This window comes from Leopardus geoffroyi, chromosome C3, assembly GCF_018350155.1.
Source record: "Leopardus geoffroyi isolate Oge1 chromosome C3, O.geoffroyi_Oge1_pat1.0, whole genome shotgun sequence".
In the NCBI taxonomy this organism is placed as follows: domain Eukaryota; kingdom Metazoa; phylum Chordata; class Mammalia; order Carnivora; family Felidae; genus Leopardus; species Leopardus geoffroyi.
This window is the reverse complement of record NC_059338.1, coordinates 61971865-61989021: the sequence shown is the minus strand read 5'-3', so window position 1 is coordinate 61989021 and position 17157 is coordinate 61971865. Positions and strand designations below refer to the sequence as shown.

Sequence of the window (17157 nt, the reverse complement as noted above, 5' to 3'; positions counted from 1 at the left end):
TCGTCAGTTCAAGCCCCACATTGGACTCACTGCTGTCAATGCAGAGCCCACTTTGGATCTTCTGTCTCCCCCCATCTTTGTCCCTCCCCCACTCATGAGCTCTCTCAAAAATAAAAAATTAAAATAAAAAAATATAAAGAGGGTACTGGCTGGGAAGAAATGATGCACATCTCAACTACATCTAACATCAACTAACAAAAATATCCTGTGAAGATTTTGTTTCCCTTCCATGAGAGAGACCAAAAGAGAGAAAGCCACTAGATACATAGGAGATACATCTAGATTATACAAATTTTTTAAGCATAGGTAACTCTCCTTATCTACACTAGAATTAAAAATTAAATTCTTCAGCCATATGCCATCTAAAGTTGCTCATTTTCCCCTTGAGTTCTCTTTCTTATGTGTAAGGATATGTGAACATCCCAAGGCTAAACCTCTCCATAAGCTCTAACATTCTGTTTTGAGAGCACTAGCTTTATATCACTCTAGAGACAACAACACATTCCTGGAGCTTTCTTTAGTAATTTTAGATTGGGATGGGTATTCTGAGATGACGAATTAACTACTCTTCAACAAATGTCTAATATTATTTGTGAACCTGTTTCTGATCAAAATAGGAGTATAAAGATTTTTGAGTTGATGATAAAGAAGCAGAACTACAAACGTAGTCTTGTTCTCAAAATCACATCATAGGCACTGTTGGAATGGTGGCCCCCATGGGTCTGCGTCACAAGAAGGTAGGGGTGGCCCTGAGGTCCACTCATATGCTGTCATCCACACATGCTTCACACATGAGGAACAATGAGCTTCTCTGAAATCTGACAATGAAGCAAACATCAGGGTCTCTGGAAATGAACAAGGCTGTAGGTGAAATAGTTACAAATTCCACAGAACGGGGTATGGAACGGATCTATGATAAGCAAACTGAATGCCATCAAGTCTTCTCCAGGGAAGGCTTTGGAGAATCCACACGTTTTTAAGTGTATGGATATGCAGTCAGCTTGATTCTCCAAGGTAGTAACCTCCAATTCATTGTGAGAGTATAGTTTTTCCTTTAAATATTTTTTAAATAATAAATAAATTTTTAGCCAGTGTTTTCATTTTCTTTATTAATAAGTTTCTGTGGCATATTATCTTCATTGAAATTATCCACAAAATAAAATGCAGGATTATCTGGTTAATACCATAAGAATAACAATTTTGGTAAAACTGTAAAGAAACAAAAACCCCCTGAAACCAGGAGCATCCTCTTAAATTTCGACAGAGCATCTCTGTTAAAACTCAAGGCAGTTGTAATTAGCAGTTTGGGATTTCCTGATTTTTTAATGTTTCTACTTTCCAAACAGGATGTAACACACCACTTTATCTTGATCAGTGTGGCCAATTAGGCCCTGAGCAGTGAGCACCATGGTAGCATGTTGTAGCTTTTTAAGGACTTAATTAGACTTCTTAGACACCATGAAGGTATTTTATAAGCAACTATAAAAACAAGTTCATATTCTTGATTTATCACTTTCGTCATCTAGAAACACTGTTTGGAATTGCCAATAACTCCTATTAACCATTACTTAAACAAACAGATGATCCAGCTGAGATAGGATCAGACTCCAGAGATTCAGACCCCCCCCCCCCCCCCCACCTCGAAGCCACCAGCCAGCTGTCCCAGTGTGCAAGGTTGCTGTGATGAGCATCTCATTGACATCCTGGGGCCTCTGCACAGTGGGTCATGGGCTGAAAGAATAGTTTTCCCTTTAAAAATGAAATCTAGGAAAGCAAAAATTGGTTAATCAAACTTAACTCATTACATTTTCAAGGCTGTTGAAAGAACTATTTACTTGAATCAAGCCAGCTTTTAAAGATACTTTGTAATCTTAAAGTCTAATGTTTTTATTTAATTTTTTTAATTTTTACTTTTTTAATATAATTTATTGTCAAATTGGCTAACATACAGTGTGTAAAGTGTGCTCTTGCTTTTGGGGATAGATTCCCATGGTAATCGCTTACGTACAACACCCAGTGCTCATCCCAACAAGTGTCCTCCTCAATACCCATCGCCTATTTCCCCCTCTCCCCCATTCCCCTATAAACCCTCAGTTTGTTCTCTGCATTTAAGAGTCTCTTGTGGTTTGCTTACCTCCCTCTCTGTTTGTAACTATTTTTTTTCCCTTCCCTTCCCCCATGGTCTCCTGTTAAGTTTCTCAAGATCCACATATGAGTGAAAACATATGATATCTGTCCTTCTCTGACTGACTTATTTTTATTCAGCATAATACCTTCCAGTTCCACCCACATTGCTGTTGATTTCCTTCTTTCTCATTGCCAAGTAGTATTCCATTTTACATATAAACCACATCTTCTTTATCCATTCATCAGTTGATGGACATTTAGGCTGTTTCCATAATATGACTATTGTTGAAAGCACTGCTATAAACATTGGGGTATATGTGCCCCTATGAATCACCACTCCTGTATCCCTTGGGTAAATTTCTAGTAGTGCTATTGCTGGATCATAGGGTAGCTCTATTTTTAATTTTTGAGGTAACTCCACCCTGTTTTCCAGAGTGGCTGCACCAGTTTGCATTCCCACCAACAGTGCAACAGGGTTCCCATTTCTCCACATCCTCGCCAACATCTGTAGTTTCCTGATTTGTTCATTTCAGCCACTTGGACCAGTGTAAGGTGGTATTTCAGTGTGGCTTTGATTTGTATTTCCCTGATGATGAGTGACATTGAGCATTGTTTCAATGTGTCTGTTGGCCATCTGGATGTCTTCTTTGGAAAAGTGTCTATTCATGTCTTCTGCCCATTTCTTCACTGGATTATTTTGTTTTGGGTGTTGAGTTTGGCAAGTTCTTTGGATACAGACCCTTTATCCAATATGTTATTTGCAAGTATCTTCTCCCATTCTGTTGGTTGCTTTTTAGTTTTGTTGTTTCCTTTGCAGTGCAGAAGCTTTGTATCTTGATGAGGTCCCAATAGTTCATTTTTGCTTTTAATTCCCTTGACTTTGGAGATGTGTTGAGTAAGAAATTGCTGTGGCTGAGGTGAGAGAGGTTTTTTCGTGCTTTCTTCTCTAGGGTTTTGATGGTTTCCTGTCTCACATTCAGGTCTTCATCCATGTTGAGTTTATCTTGGTGAATGGTGTAAGAAAGTGGTCTAGTTTCATTCTTCTGCATGTTGCTGTCCAGTTCTCCCAGCACCATTTGTTAAAGAGACTGTCTTTTTTCCATTGGATATTCTTTCCTGCTTTGTCACAGATGAGTTGGCCATACTTTTGTGGGTCCAATTGTGGAGTCTCTATTCTATTCCATTGGTCTATGTGTCTGTTTTTGTGCCAATACCATGCTGTCTTGATGATTACAGCTTTGTAGTAGAGGCTAAAGTCTGGGATTATGATGCCTCCCGCTTTGTTTTTCTTCTTCAATATTACTTTGACTATGCGGGGTCTTTTGTGGTTCCATACAAATTTTAGAATTGTTTCTTCTTTGAAGTATAATATTTTTAAATATTAAGTATTACAAATTTTGTGTTTTATAAAATATAAAAATATGAACATTTTTATACTTTAACATTAAAATTTAAATACACAAAAATGTATGGACCATTTTTGCCAATTCAAATTCTAGCATAACACTAGAAAATGAACTTGAATTTAGCTTCTGTACATAATACTGCACTAAGTGATGCATTAGTGACTTCTGTGATTAAATATGTTTTATAGTCAGAAAACACTGGATTTTGAATTTTTTTAACGTTTATTTGTTATTGAGAGACAGAATGTGAGCAGGGGAGGGACAGAGAGAGAGGGAGACACAGAATCCAAAGCAGCTCCAGGCTCTGAGCTGTCAGCACAGAGTCCGACGCGGGGCTCAAACTCACAAACCGCGAGATCATGACCTGAGCCGAAGTCAGTCACTTAACTTGACTGAGACACTCAGGCGCCCTCAGAAAACATTGGATTTTAACCATACCTTTCTAATACATATAAAAAGACAGTAGGATGAGGCTAATCTCTGTAACCAGTCAATAAAGATATTTTCTAAGTGCATGTAAAATAAATTATTTTAAGCTAAACATTGAATAATATGCCTGTCATAAACAGGGACATGTTGGATATGACTATTTATCTGTCAGGTATAAAATAAGATAAAAGCTTAGGTCTTCTTCAGAGATAGATGGAGGATGGATAGATAGAAAAACATAATTCTTTTTATAACGTTTTAATGTTTTGTTTTGTTTTTGAGAGAGAGAGCGATCAGGGGAGGGGCAGAGAGAGAGGGAGACACAGAATCTGAAGCAGGCTCCAGGCTCTGAGCTGTCAGTACAGAGGCTGACGCAGGGCTCAAACTCATGAACTGCAAGATCATGACTTGAGTCTTAACCAACTGATCCACCCAGGTGCCCCAAACAGACATATCATTATTAGTGGGAAAGTGACATTCCACAAACTATATGCAGGCAAATATTTTTTCAGCTGATTTAGGGCACCGCGTGCAGTTGTTTGTTGTATCCTGAAATGGGGAAACTATAACATCCCCTGCGGGGCTGCTGTAGCCCAGCTGTGTTGGTGCTGGGTGCATGTAGTGTTGAGTGGATGGATGTTACTATTACCACTTGTTGCTTGATGTCTGTACGTGGTACCAGGGCTTTTGCACATGTGGCCATGGCCCCCAGCACAACTGTGAAGCCATTCATGCCCTTGGCCTTCACTTGGAGTTCCCTGATACAGCGATGGGGACTCTCCTCCTGATCTTTCAGATACTTGGTGCCCCCTTGCTATGTGAAGAATCCGAATTGTTTTATTTTTTTATTTATTTATTTTTTTTCAACGTTTATTTATTTTTGGGACAGAGAGAGACAGAGCATGAACGGGGGAGGGGCAGAAAGAGAGGGAGACACAGAATCGGAAACAGGCTCCAGGCTCTGAGCCATCAGCCCAGAGCCTGACGCGGGGCTCGAACTCACGGACCGCGAGATCGTGACCTGGCTGAAGTCGGACGCTTAACCGACTGCGCCACCCAGGCGCCCCAAATCCCAATTGTTTTAAATATCACACTTTATTTGTGGGCCTGGACTTGACTCAGCCACTTTAGGTCGTGTGTTCCTACTGTCACGTAACATAGTATCTGGTATATATCAGGTTTCTGATATTTATCTGTGTATATCAGATATGTATGTGGTATATATCTGGTATATCTGGTATATATCAGTAAAGGTTTGCTGAAGGAAAGTTTCTGTTCCTTTATAGAATAATTATAGGCCTCAGTAAGTAACTGTGGAGGCTCTGGCTGGAGCACCACAAAAGCCCCATGGTCCTGAAATCAGAGTCCTTGGGCTAAAGTACCAAGTAAATTAATGAAGTCCTTTGAGGGCAGTGGCCGTGCACTGTGGCATCGAGAAGTCAAAAGGGATGGTCCCAGTGGCCCCCTCCCATATACCCAGTGTTCCCTCAAATGGACCAGTGGGCTGGGGCTCCAGCAGACCTGAATGAGAACAGATAGGGATCTAATAAAAAGTAAACAATGCAGTGCAAAGTAGCAATTGGCTGCGGGTCAAATTTCAGGCACGGTGTTCCAGGCCAGGAGGTGAGAGCCAGCCGGGATCACAGAGGGTTACAGTTGTTTCTGGTCAGAATAAGAAGGCAGGTGAAGGCCTGCCTGGAGACACCTGTTGAAGATAAAACCTGAGGCAAACACCAAGACCACCTTCATTCTCTTCCTTCCAGAGATGAGACGATGCTTCCCTCACTGCTGCTCAGTCTAGTGCTGTTGAAGGGCATGGCCGGGGAAAGTGGCCTGGATCTCTGTTGTTGATTGACTTGTGTCCCCCCAAAAAAGACATGTTGAAGACCTAATGCTCGGCCCCTTAGAATGTGACTTTATTTGGAAAGAGGCGTTTTGGGGATATAATTAGTTAAGATGAGATCACACTTGTGTGAAGTGGGCCCTTAATTCAACAGGACTCGTGTCCTTATGAGCACAGGAGAAACGGAGACACAAACAGGGGGAGACTCCATGTGACAACAGAGGTGGGCCCGCGGTGGAACATCAGACACTGCCCAGAAGGTGGGAAGAGACAAGGAGGGACTCTCCCCTGCAGGCTCCCCTGCCAGCACCTTGATTCTGGACTTGCCATCTCCAGAACTGAGACACAGTAAACTTCTGTTGTTTTTTTTTTTTTTTTTTTTAATTTTTTTTTCAATGTTTATTTATTTTTGGGACAGAGAGAGACAGAGCATGAACGGGGGAGGGGCAGAGAGAGAGGGAGACACAGAATTGGAAACAGGCTCCAGGCTCTGAGCCATCAGCCCAGAGCCTGACGCGGGGCTCGAACTCACGGGCCGCGAGATCGTGAGCTGGCTGAAGTCGGGCGCTTAACCGACTGCGCCACCCAGGCGCCCCTAAACCTCTGTTGTTTTAACCCATTCACTGTGTTACGGCAGCCGTAGGAAAGGACACTTCCCCAAAGACACATGCTGCTCTTCATCCACCTGGGAGCACTGGCAGCTGTGTCTTTGGGGGACACCGGGGCACCACACCATCTGTGCAGATGTGGGTCTCTCCAGAATTACTGTGGCAACCACCCACGTTGGACATTGAGAGCCCACTCTACCCAACTGTTCACCCTCTGGGGCCTGTAACCATTCCTTAGATGAGACTATTCCAGGGTGGCTGGAGGCCAAGGAAATCTGCCTGCACGCTAGCCTCCCCCCGGTCCTGCTCCAGCCCCATAGCCCCTCTCGACATCCTGCCTCAGCGCCCAGGTTCTCACTTTACCTTTTCCCGAGAGTTACAGGTGAAGCTCATATATAAACCACTCCTCCTTTCTGATATCCTGGAATATATCCGTATGCTTACAGTGTTTCATCTTCCTCTGCTCATGAAGACACTGACCAGTAGGCCACCAAGAATTCATCCTCTTCATTAATATTGAATGTCTGAAAACAAAATAGCTACTTCATGGAACATACGCATATGGGTCTGTTCTTTTAAAGAAGTGGAAATTTAGAAGAATTTATTTAAGTTTAATTGCATTCAGGCTTCCAGTTGGGGAATGAAGAAGTCACAGGAATAAAAGGCACAGTGTAGGGAATACAGTCAGTGGTGTTTTAATAGTGTTGCATGGTGACGGCTGGTAGCTACACTTGTGGGCCTCACAGTGTAATGTAGAGACTTGTCGAATCACTGTGTTGTATACCTGAAACTCAGGTTTCAACTCTACTGAAATAAAAATCAATAAATAGACTCAATGGCATTCAGTGGATTATATGTTTGTTTTGAGAAGTTGTAAATGCATAGTCCTGAGGCAGCAATATGGAACAGCATGACAATTATGACACGTCGTGCTTAGGACAGTTACTGAAGGGATGCCTAGGTGGCTCAGCCGGTTGAGCGTCCAACTCTTTGTTTCATCTCAGGTCATAATCTCACGGTTTGTGAGTTCGAGACCCACATGGGGCTCCGAGCTGACAGTGTGGAGCCTGCTTGGGATTCCCTCTCTCCCTCTCTCTCTGCCCCTCCCCTGCTTGTTCTCTCTGTCTCTCTCTCTCTCTCTCTCTCTCTCTCATAAATAAATAAATAAACTTGAAAAAAATTAGAGTTACTGAAATTTAAGGACACCCGGGTGGTTCATTGGTTGAGCGTCCAACTTCGGCTCAGGTCATGATCTCACATTTTGTGAGTTCAAGCCCCACATCAGGCTCTCTGCTGTCAGTGCAGAGCCTGGATGCTGCTTCAGATACTCTGTCTCTCCCTCCCTCTCTGCCTCTCCCCCGCTCTCTCTGTGTGTCTCTCTCAAAAATAAATAAAACGTTTTTAAAAAACTAAATTTAGATCTTAAAATGTGTTTTTGGGTTTTAACAGTAGTTTGAGTGACCTAGTTTACCAGTCACGGTTGCGTTTTTGTAAGGCTTATATAATCGTTGCTTAAATTAACCATTAGATTAAGAAAGGCCAGTAGGAGGCCAAATCCAGATTAAGTCATGAAGAGGGATAATGAAGAAGCAAAAGCAATTGAAGGGTCAAGGGTGAAAATAACGAATAGAAAGGATAAGAGAGACAATGTCTTGCGAAGGAGAGCTGTAATACGAAACAGGACGACCCTTTTATTGATTGCAAATCTGTATGAAAATTTCTCTAAAAGAAAAAAAGTTTGGTGCACGTATCTCACCATCCGGGTGGTAAGTGATGGAGCTGGGATTTGAATTACATCTGACTGGAGAAGCCACAGTTCTTATCTCTTGTGGATCCTAGAGCCTCCTCTGACCAGGTGCAGGTGTAATTCTTATGATTTTCCTTTTGGATTCTTTTGAGAACAAAGTAACTCCTGGAGGGTCTTCTGTGCACCACGCTAATGTAAATATTTGGCCTTCCCGAATGCCATTTGTGATCAGTGCAAACCATGAGTATTGTTGCTGGTAGATGTCTGATTGCCTTGACTCTGAGGCTGACCAGGATGTCCTTGATCTCCCCAGGAGCCGAGGTGACCTACATGAACATGACCGCCTACAACAAGGGCCGGCTGCAGTCTTCCTTCTGGATCGTGGACAAGCAGCATGTTTACATCGGCAGTGCCGGCTTAGACTGGCAGTCACTGGGGCAGGTAATCCTTGCACATCACATGAACTCTGAGTTCCCTCGGCATCAGAGGTGCCAGCTTCATAAAGCGCTTGGTCACCCATAGTGTGGCTGTGGGAAATAAAACCTACAGCATTTTTTATTTTTAACTGTGTAGTTTTAACAGGCTCGCCTCTGTTTAATGTAAAATGAGACACCTTCCTTGACAGCATCATCCACCCCAAATGCTACCATTGTGTCTGTGCTTTTGTAATTCAGATGCTACCTCCAGATTCTGGAGAGCAGGATGGCATGTAATTTATGGTATCCGAGCCTAAATGTTCAGCATGGGGTCACAGAATCTGTGAGACAGAGGAAAACATAACTTCAGCGGAGGGTAGTATGTTTGAGAACAGTAATCCTTTGTGTTATTCCTTTAATAAATATATTAACATGAGGATGTCATCTTCCTCTTTGTGAATAATTCGCTTCAAATATCTTGAAGGTTCACTTGATAAATCTGTAATGTTCAGGTATTTATTTGTGCCAGCGCGATCCACAGAGGATTGCAAATCACCTTCTTCCCACCAGTCAACTGATGGCGGGAAGTTCTCCGTCCTGGGGTGCATAGGAAGACTGGCCGGTCAACCATGCATGCTAAGTGGCCCATACGTGCTTTTAGCTGAGCTCTTTTAGTATTCAGATCACTGGAATTACCAAGTGAATTGTACTGCGTTTCTTATGGGAAAGAAAGTAGGGATGTACAGATAGACACAAGGCCGTAACTTGTAAAGAAAGACATCACCACATAGGATAGATCTGAGAGAAGGTAACTTGATTTTTGTACTGGTGGATTCAGGGATTTAATCATCCCCCCCCCGCCCACCGATTTCCACTGTTGTCCTCTTGTCCTTAAAATGCCACACCTTCCTTTCTTTTGGTTCAGGCAGGTAACAGTGGCAGCTGTAAAAGAAATATACAGCAGGCAAACTAAATACTAAAAGTCCACTTACTTCCCTCTCCAGGGAATAGACAGTATAGAGCCAAAGTACAATCTATCTGAGGTTGTCTTGTTTAGTTTTATATTTAAAGCATAATCAGTAATCCAGTCTTGAGGGTCAAACCACTGTTGTTTCTTTTTTTTTTTTTAATTTTTTAATTTTTTATTTCTTTTTTGAGAGAGAGACACACACAGAGTGTGAGCAGGGGAGGGGCAGAGAGAGAGGGAGACACAGAATCCAAAGCAGGCTCTAGGCTCTGAGCTCTCAGCACAGAGCCTGACGCGGAGCTCGAACTCACGAACCGTGAGATTATGATCTAAGCCAATGTTGGACACTTAACCAACTGAGCCACCCAGGCACCCCAAACCACTGTTGTTTCTAATAATACAGTCTCCCCCCAGCAAGAAGGGAACACTGGAAGAAAATTTTCTGATCAGTTTTAGGATGCAGACACCATCCAAGATTGACAAAACATGGTTTATTTTATATTTGCTCAGGAAACTTGAAGGCGCTATCTACTGATATAAAAATGATTCTGAGCAAAATAACAGTATCCATGAACAATCATGACAATAATAACTAGCTTATATTGCATGCCAGGTGCTGTTCTAAACCATTTAAATGAATTATTTACTTTAAACCTCACAGTGATCCTATGATGGAAACACTATTATTGTCTCCATTTTAAAGATACGTAGACCTGAGCCCTGAATTGAATTTCACTACTAAATCTTTTAAGCCAATTCCTTTCAGTATTAATTCTGTTAATGAAAAATATAAATTTTGATTTAACATATCTGTGTGATAGCCCTTCAAACACAGATATAAAAAATATGGGTTATAGCAACTTTGGCTTACCTCAGAAACCAGAAGTAAGTCAAAAGCAATATTAAAGCCTCATGAATTCAGAGGAGTTAGATAAAAATAGTCTAATTTATAGAAATATCTGAATTCATCTTTTATTAATCAGTAAGCACCTTTTGCCCAGAAATTTTCAGCTTGGTCTCCTATAATAAATAGGTAAAATCGGTTCTATCACAATACTGATTACATGTAAATTCTGCTTCTAGGTGGTTTTTAACTTGAGAATCATTTTGCCTTTTTTTTTTAAATGCACTTCCCCACCACCAAATTGTATTTCCTTTGTCATTAAGCAATGTTAGTTGAAAAGGTTTAAAGTTCCGTGAATTCCTTTTGACTGGGGTTTGAATTATTAAGGTTTAATGACATTTTTCTCCAAATGTTTGAGCAAGTTATCTTCGTTTCCTTTTACTTCTTTCATTAGGCAAATGGACATGAATAGTCAAGTGTTGGTTTCCCTGCCTGAGGCTTACTCCTTGGTCTCTGATTTTTGCTGTGTGTTTTGTAGGAAAGTAGGCTGACCTTTTAATGTTCATTCCTTGCTGTGTACTCATTTGGAAATGGATCCTCACTGTGAAATGGCAAGTCTTCCCCACAAAACATGGTAAATGCAGATGAAGGATGGGTGGCACGTTATTTCCTATTAGTCAAATGAAGACTTGAAACCATCTTGGGATCTCTGCTTGCTTACACATTGGGAAGTGATAGTTTCCCTTCATGTATGGAGAAGACCAGACTTCCCCATGAGTCAGAGGACAACATGGGACAATACCAGGACCCAGCTCTGTTTCACAACTAGTCAAGCACCTTTGCTAAGGAGCAATCAACTCTTTGCCATTCACTTAATGGCAGTAGGAACTGGAGAATTCAGTAGGAACTGGAGAATTGCAGCCTCTCTATTATGCTGTTGTGTGAGCTGGGCCTCCAGATCTGTCCCTCCGACCCTGTCCTGTCGCATAGCTGGTTTGTTCTCAGCTCATAAGCCAAGTAATGAAAGGGAGAATAAACAGAGATTTCTGAGATTTCTGAGATTTCAGAGATTTCTGAGATTTCTCTCCTTCAAAGAGACCAGCTCAGATATACCAGCAGAGTTTACTTTTAAAAACCTAAATGGATATCATGGTGCATCTTAAGTATGGAGTAAGTGAAATAACAGGTTAAAAAATAAACTTATTTTTTGATCCTTCATAAATTCACAGAAAGGAAAACTATGAAAAGGTGCTCAGCACTCTGTTAAATAACAAAAATTCAACTGAGTAAATTCAGGGATCAAATTGGCTTTATTCAACCGTTCACGAATTAGTAAACAGGAGCTCTGCGGGCTGTAGAAAGGGAAAAGTTTTTAAAGGACGAAAGGGAGGGGGGAAGGTAATTATTAGCAAAGAATGAATTATTTCAAGCAAAGTCACCTCGCTAAGGGTAACAGGAGAGATCTCTCTGGTGGATATTTCACTAGTGCGGACCAGGTAATTCCATATTGGCTGGTTAAATGTTACATTCCAGAGTGGTTGAAACTGCAGTTAAATTAGATATTAAACCTTGGTTTGCAGATATGGGATTTAACATAAGTGACTCCATTTGGGGCTTCCTTTTTAACAATTCCAAACATCTCCATGAAGAGAGGGCACATGAAGTGTCGTATTCACCAGCTGTCCATGGAAACAGTCCTTGGAGAGCACCCTTGAGGAGGCTGGAGAAAAGGCTGGAATGAAATGTATACATTGATGGCAAATGTTTAAGCCATCAGTGTTTTCAGGGCACATGGACTGCTTTTGCAGAAATCTGCATTGTTATGCTGGTTGTAAATTTAATAACAGGTTAAACTCCACCGAGGCCAGGGAATCGGGAGGAGGTGAATGGAAGAAACCTTTGTTATTTTTTACAAAAGGCTAGTATGTATGTGCTAGGCACTGTGCTAATAGCTTCAGACCTGATTCTTCAGTTCTCATAGCAACTTAAGGGTGGCTATTATGGCCATCTTCCAAATGAAGATAATATTGGAAAATAAAAACAGAACAGATGCTATTCTGTGACTCTTCTCTCCTGTAAAATAGTAAAACACTTTCTAACCTGTGTAGGAATCAGGCATTTGGAGATGGCTCTCCTGTTCTTTAGATTTATGGTCAAGTCGGTAGAGTCCATCTGGGACTGAGGTGGAAATCGATGCAAAGTTGTCATTTTCTGCTAAACCAAACTCTTAAAAACTAAAATAAATCTCATTCCTCCTTTAACAGTCTTTCTCATTTTACTCTCAGAAGAGACTATACTCTTGGATGAGGTTGGAGATGAGATGTAGCTGGGGAGGGGACAGGGTTTAAAACTCTTCTTCAAGAACAGTTAGCATCCCATCAGCTTCCCTGCATCTATGTCACCTGCTAAGAGGGTTCTCTTTCAACACCCACCTCCTTTCCCCTGCCTCTCTGCACTTCCACAAAAGTGCTGTTTCCTACCTTGTCCACCCCTCCCCATAGCACTCAGTATTTGGGATCCCATTATTACGCTCAATCATCTGCCTTAAGTTAGGTTTCCTTTCAACTGTGCTTGGCTGCGTGGGATTTTTCTTGGTCTGCCTCAGTGTGGCATAAAACACTGCTCAGCAGGACCCGTACGTGAGAGCAGATTTTCCTTTGAACAAAGTTGTGTGTGAGGCTAACAATTACATGAAGAATTAGAATGCATTTTCCAAACGTCAAATTCAACCTCTTTCATCAGCTTTATATTGTGTGAAGTTTTCTAGTGCAATCAGATTATTGTTACTAATTATTACCTTCAATGTATGGCAAGTAGGAGAAATGATAATACTAAGGATCAAAGCTTCATTGTATTGAGGGCTTTCTCTGTACTAAGCCTTCTTTAAGGATTGAAAAAGTATGAGTTTTTTAATTCTCACGATCACCCTTTATTGTAAATAATACCATCATGGCTTTATTTTAGAAAGGCAGAAAGTGAGGCACAATTAAGTGACTTACCCAAGGTCACCTTCCAGAAGGTAGTAAGGCTAGAATTCATATCCTGGCAGTCTTCCTCCAAACTCCTCACTCTTCTTTCACTGCTAATAATTTTAAACTTTTTTTTAAGTTTATTTATTTCTTTTTGAGAGGGAGAGAACACAGCTGGGGAGGAGCAGGGAGAGGGGGAGACACAGAACCCAAAGCAGGCTCCAGGCTCTGAGCTGTCAGCACAGAGCCCGACGTGGGGCTTGAATCATGAACCGTGAGATTGTGACTTGAGCCAAAGTCAGACGCTTAACCCACTGTGCCATTAAAGCACCCCTCGCTGCTAATAATTTTAAAAAATAAACTGCATGGAGCACCTGGGTGGCTCAGTTGGTTGAGCGTCCTACTTCAGCTCAGGTCATGATCTCAGTTGGTGAGTTGAAGCGCCACATCAGGGTCAATGCTGTCAGCGTGGAGCCTGCTTCGGATCCTCTATTTCCCTCTCTCTCTGCTCCTCCCCCGCTCGTGTTCTCTCTGTCTCTCTCAAAAATAAACAAACCTTTTTTTTTATTTTAAGAAATAAAAAATAAATTATATTTATGAAAACTCATTCTCTTCCATGATCTTGCTGTTTCCTAGCTATAGATTTCATCTCACTAGCTCTTTTAAGAAAAGGTAACAATACTGTTCATCAAGAAACCCTTTACTCATTCACTTCTTTCTGATTGCACACCCACGATGATATGATGGCCACAGGTTGACACCTGCTGTTGCTTGGTACTGAGTTCTGCAGACTCTCTTAGCCTCTGGGTCGAATTTCAAAGACTAGGGAGTCAATATGTGTGCTTCTGTATTCCTCTCCCCCATGGTTTAGGGTGCTCCCCCGGAATCCACGGCCACCAGGGAATCCTGTGGGAGGAAAGGGATAGCGCCACAGGCTTTTCCACAAAGGGGTCTGGGTTTGTGAGTCTTGGGAGTGCTTAAAAACACCGCGGAGGAAACAAAAAATACAACACTAACAAAACAAACAAAAGATTAACGGGTGTGTGAAGTAGAAAGAAAAGGGCACAGCAATCTTTAAACCAAGGGGCTCTGGAAGGTGTGATGCTGAAGAACAAGAAGCAGGAAGGAAAACATGAAAATCACATTTTTAGAAATAGTTACATTTATAATTTTTGAACATACCCTCTTGAATGAATAGTAGACGGGAGTTCAAAGCAGATTTCCATAGGTTCATTGGTCACGAGAATCTGGCAACTCTGAAAAGGGGAGATTTTTAAATAATGTTTTATTTTTTATTGTTCTTAACATTTATTTTTATTTATTTTGAGAGAGATAGAAAGTGAGCTGGGGAGGTGCAGAGAGAGAGGGAGACAGAATCCCAAGCAGGCTCCGCACTGTCAGAGCAGAGCCGGACGTGGGGCTCAAACTCATGAACCGTGAGTTTAGGACCTGAGGTGAAGTCAAGAGTTGGTTGCTTAACCAACTGAGCCACCCAGCTTCCCCTAAATAATATTTTAAAATGCATTTTGAGCAAACAGGAATAGGCCTGTTTAAACTCTGTTAACATGTATTTTAACCTTAATCCACCTTTGTTCTGAAAAGACCTAAAAAGGATTACATTGAAACAGGCCCGTTCTCATGGGGCACACGAGCCCGGTGACCTTGCTGGTGACGAGACCATCAGTGACCCGCACCTGGGTGGTGGCACAGCAGTTCAGCGCACCCACACACATCCCGTGGCTCCGGTGGGAGACGGGACCCGCCAGCCCAGGCTCTGCCTGGAATCTAGAATCACTAAGGCTGTTTATCTTGGAACTGGAAATTAGCTCAGAGAATAATCAGTCTAGTGTTTCCCAAGGTGTGTCTCAGGAAATGCCGTTCACTGAGAAGGGGACTCTACTCCCTGAGAGTGAGAAGCTGTGGGTTTCATTTAAATGGGTTTCTTTTACTGTGGGACTCCTCAGAGCCATTAATATGCTAATGTGCTCTGAGAATCTCTAAGAGGGTAGGAGAGGATGAACCCTCATTAAACCCTTTTGGCCATGAACTGCTTTCCACAGTTAATTTTGTGGATCACATATTCCTTGAAGCCTCTGTGTTTCCACAAACGCTGCTCTAAACCAGTATAATAAGTTTAAAAAATAAATTGCATGAGATGCAATTTACCGATGAGAACACTGAGGTGAAGGGCTGGAGGGTTGGGGTGGGTAGATGTTAGTCACTTACCGCGACCCCTTCATCCCTTGTGTCAGGATTTAGGACTTAAGGGCTCTCAGGCCTTTTCACTACCCGTGCTACCTTATGAAAAATATGTGATTCCAAATCTGGTAATTGTAGGGTTCTGTATCCTTAGCAACAGAACAACTGAACAATGAGAAGACCAGGGATTACAGTGGTAGAGGTAATCAACGTGGCTATTGCACATTTACTCTATTCAGGAAACTGCCCTAATCATGGCAGAGAGTTTGGAAAAAAATGACAGAGACCTGCAAAAACTTTAGAATCCAGTTTGAAAAACAAAATATTTGAGCATTCTTCAAGGGAGCATGACTACCCAGGATATTTGCCAAGTGGGCCAAACAGCCTAATTTGTGGGACCCAGTATGAGATGAAAATGTGGGACCTCTTGCTAAAAAAATTATCAAGAACTTCAAGATGGTGACAGTCGAGCTGTTACCCCAAGCTCAGGGTCAAGGTCAGGGTCCTCTGTGTTCCACAGCCGGAGGCCATGAACCCTGGTGCTGAATGAGTAGGATTGTCAATGAGTACTTTGGGGACTTGGGAAGAGGAAAATCCCCGCAGACTAAACAGTAAAGGCCACAGTGAGATGTTGGATGTTGAGCTGACCCTTAAGGGATTTGTGAGCTGGGGAAAGAAAGGGATTCTGGGCAAATACACAGCACTGGGAACGAGTGTGGTGTTAGAAGACCTGTGAGCAATTTCTTGCCAGCCCAGAATGTTCTAGTTGCAGAGCCCTTGTACCCAAGGCTAGGAAAGACACAGATAAACTCAGGAAGGCCTGAGATTGCCCTGCACAGGGTGTGTGTGAATTGAGTCCTGCAGGCTACAGGGGCCACTGAGGATCGTGATTGAGGCCAGGACCTGGCAGGACTGGAACAGACCTTGACAAAGGGCATGGGTGGAGGGGTGACAAGAGTGGGGAGACAGGGAGCCTATGGCCAAAATTAAAGAGAGAAGTGACAGGATTGGGTAATGATGGTGGGAAGGCAGATTGTGTCAACTTGATGCCCAGTTGTTTCTTCGAACAGTCTAGCTGTTGCTGTGAAGGTTGTTTTGAGGTGTGATTAACATTTAAATCACTAGACTTGAGTAAAGTGGATTATTCTTCATACTAAGGGTGGGCCTCACCCAACCAGTTGCAGCTCTCAAGAGCAAAGACTGAAGTTTCCAGAAGAAATTTGGTCCCAAGACTGCAACATAGACACCCTGCCTGAGTCCCTACCCTGCTAGCTTGCCTTGTGGATTTCAGACTTGTGAGTTCCTACAATCGCAAGCCAAGCCAATTCCTTAAAATTCTATGTATCTCTATCTCTCTATCTCTATCTCTATCTCTGTCTCTGTCTCTATCTCTATCAATCTCTATCTCTCTCTCTCTCTATCTCTATCTCTATCTATCTCTATCTATCTCTGTCTATCTCTGTCTCTCTGTCTCTCTATCTACCTATCTATGTACATATAGATATAAGATCTCCTGTTGGTTATATATATATATATATCTCCTGTCAGTTCTGTTTCTCTGGAGCACTCTGACTGGTACACACAGGGACTATGGGAGCTACA

General features: G+C 42.1%; 1 protein-coding gene across 5 annotated transcripts in view; it reads left to right on the top strand.

Moving 5' to 3' along the window:
* The window catches only part of PLD5 (phospholipase D family member 5), a 422286-nt gene that overhangs the window by 300083 nt on the left and 105046 nt on the right, over positions 1–17157 (top strand). For all 5 annotated transcript variants that reach the window (XM_045453115.1, XM_045453118.1, XM_045453119.1 and 2 more), the window contains one exon: positions 8474–8601. In XM_045453115.1, coding sequence (XP_045309071.1) covers positions 8474–8601 — 128 coding nt within the window. The remainder of the gene's footprint in view (positions 1–8473; positions 8602–17157) is intronic.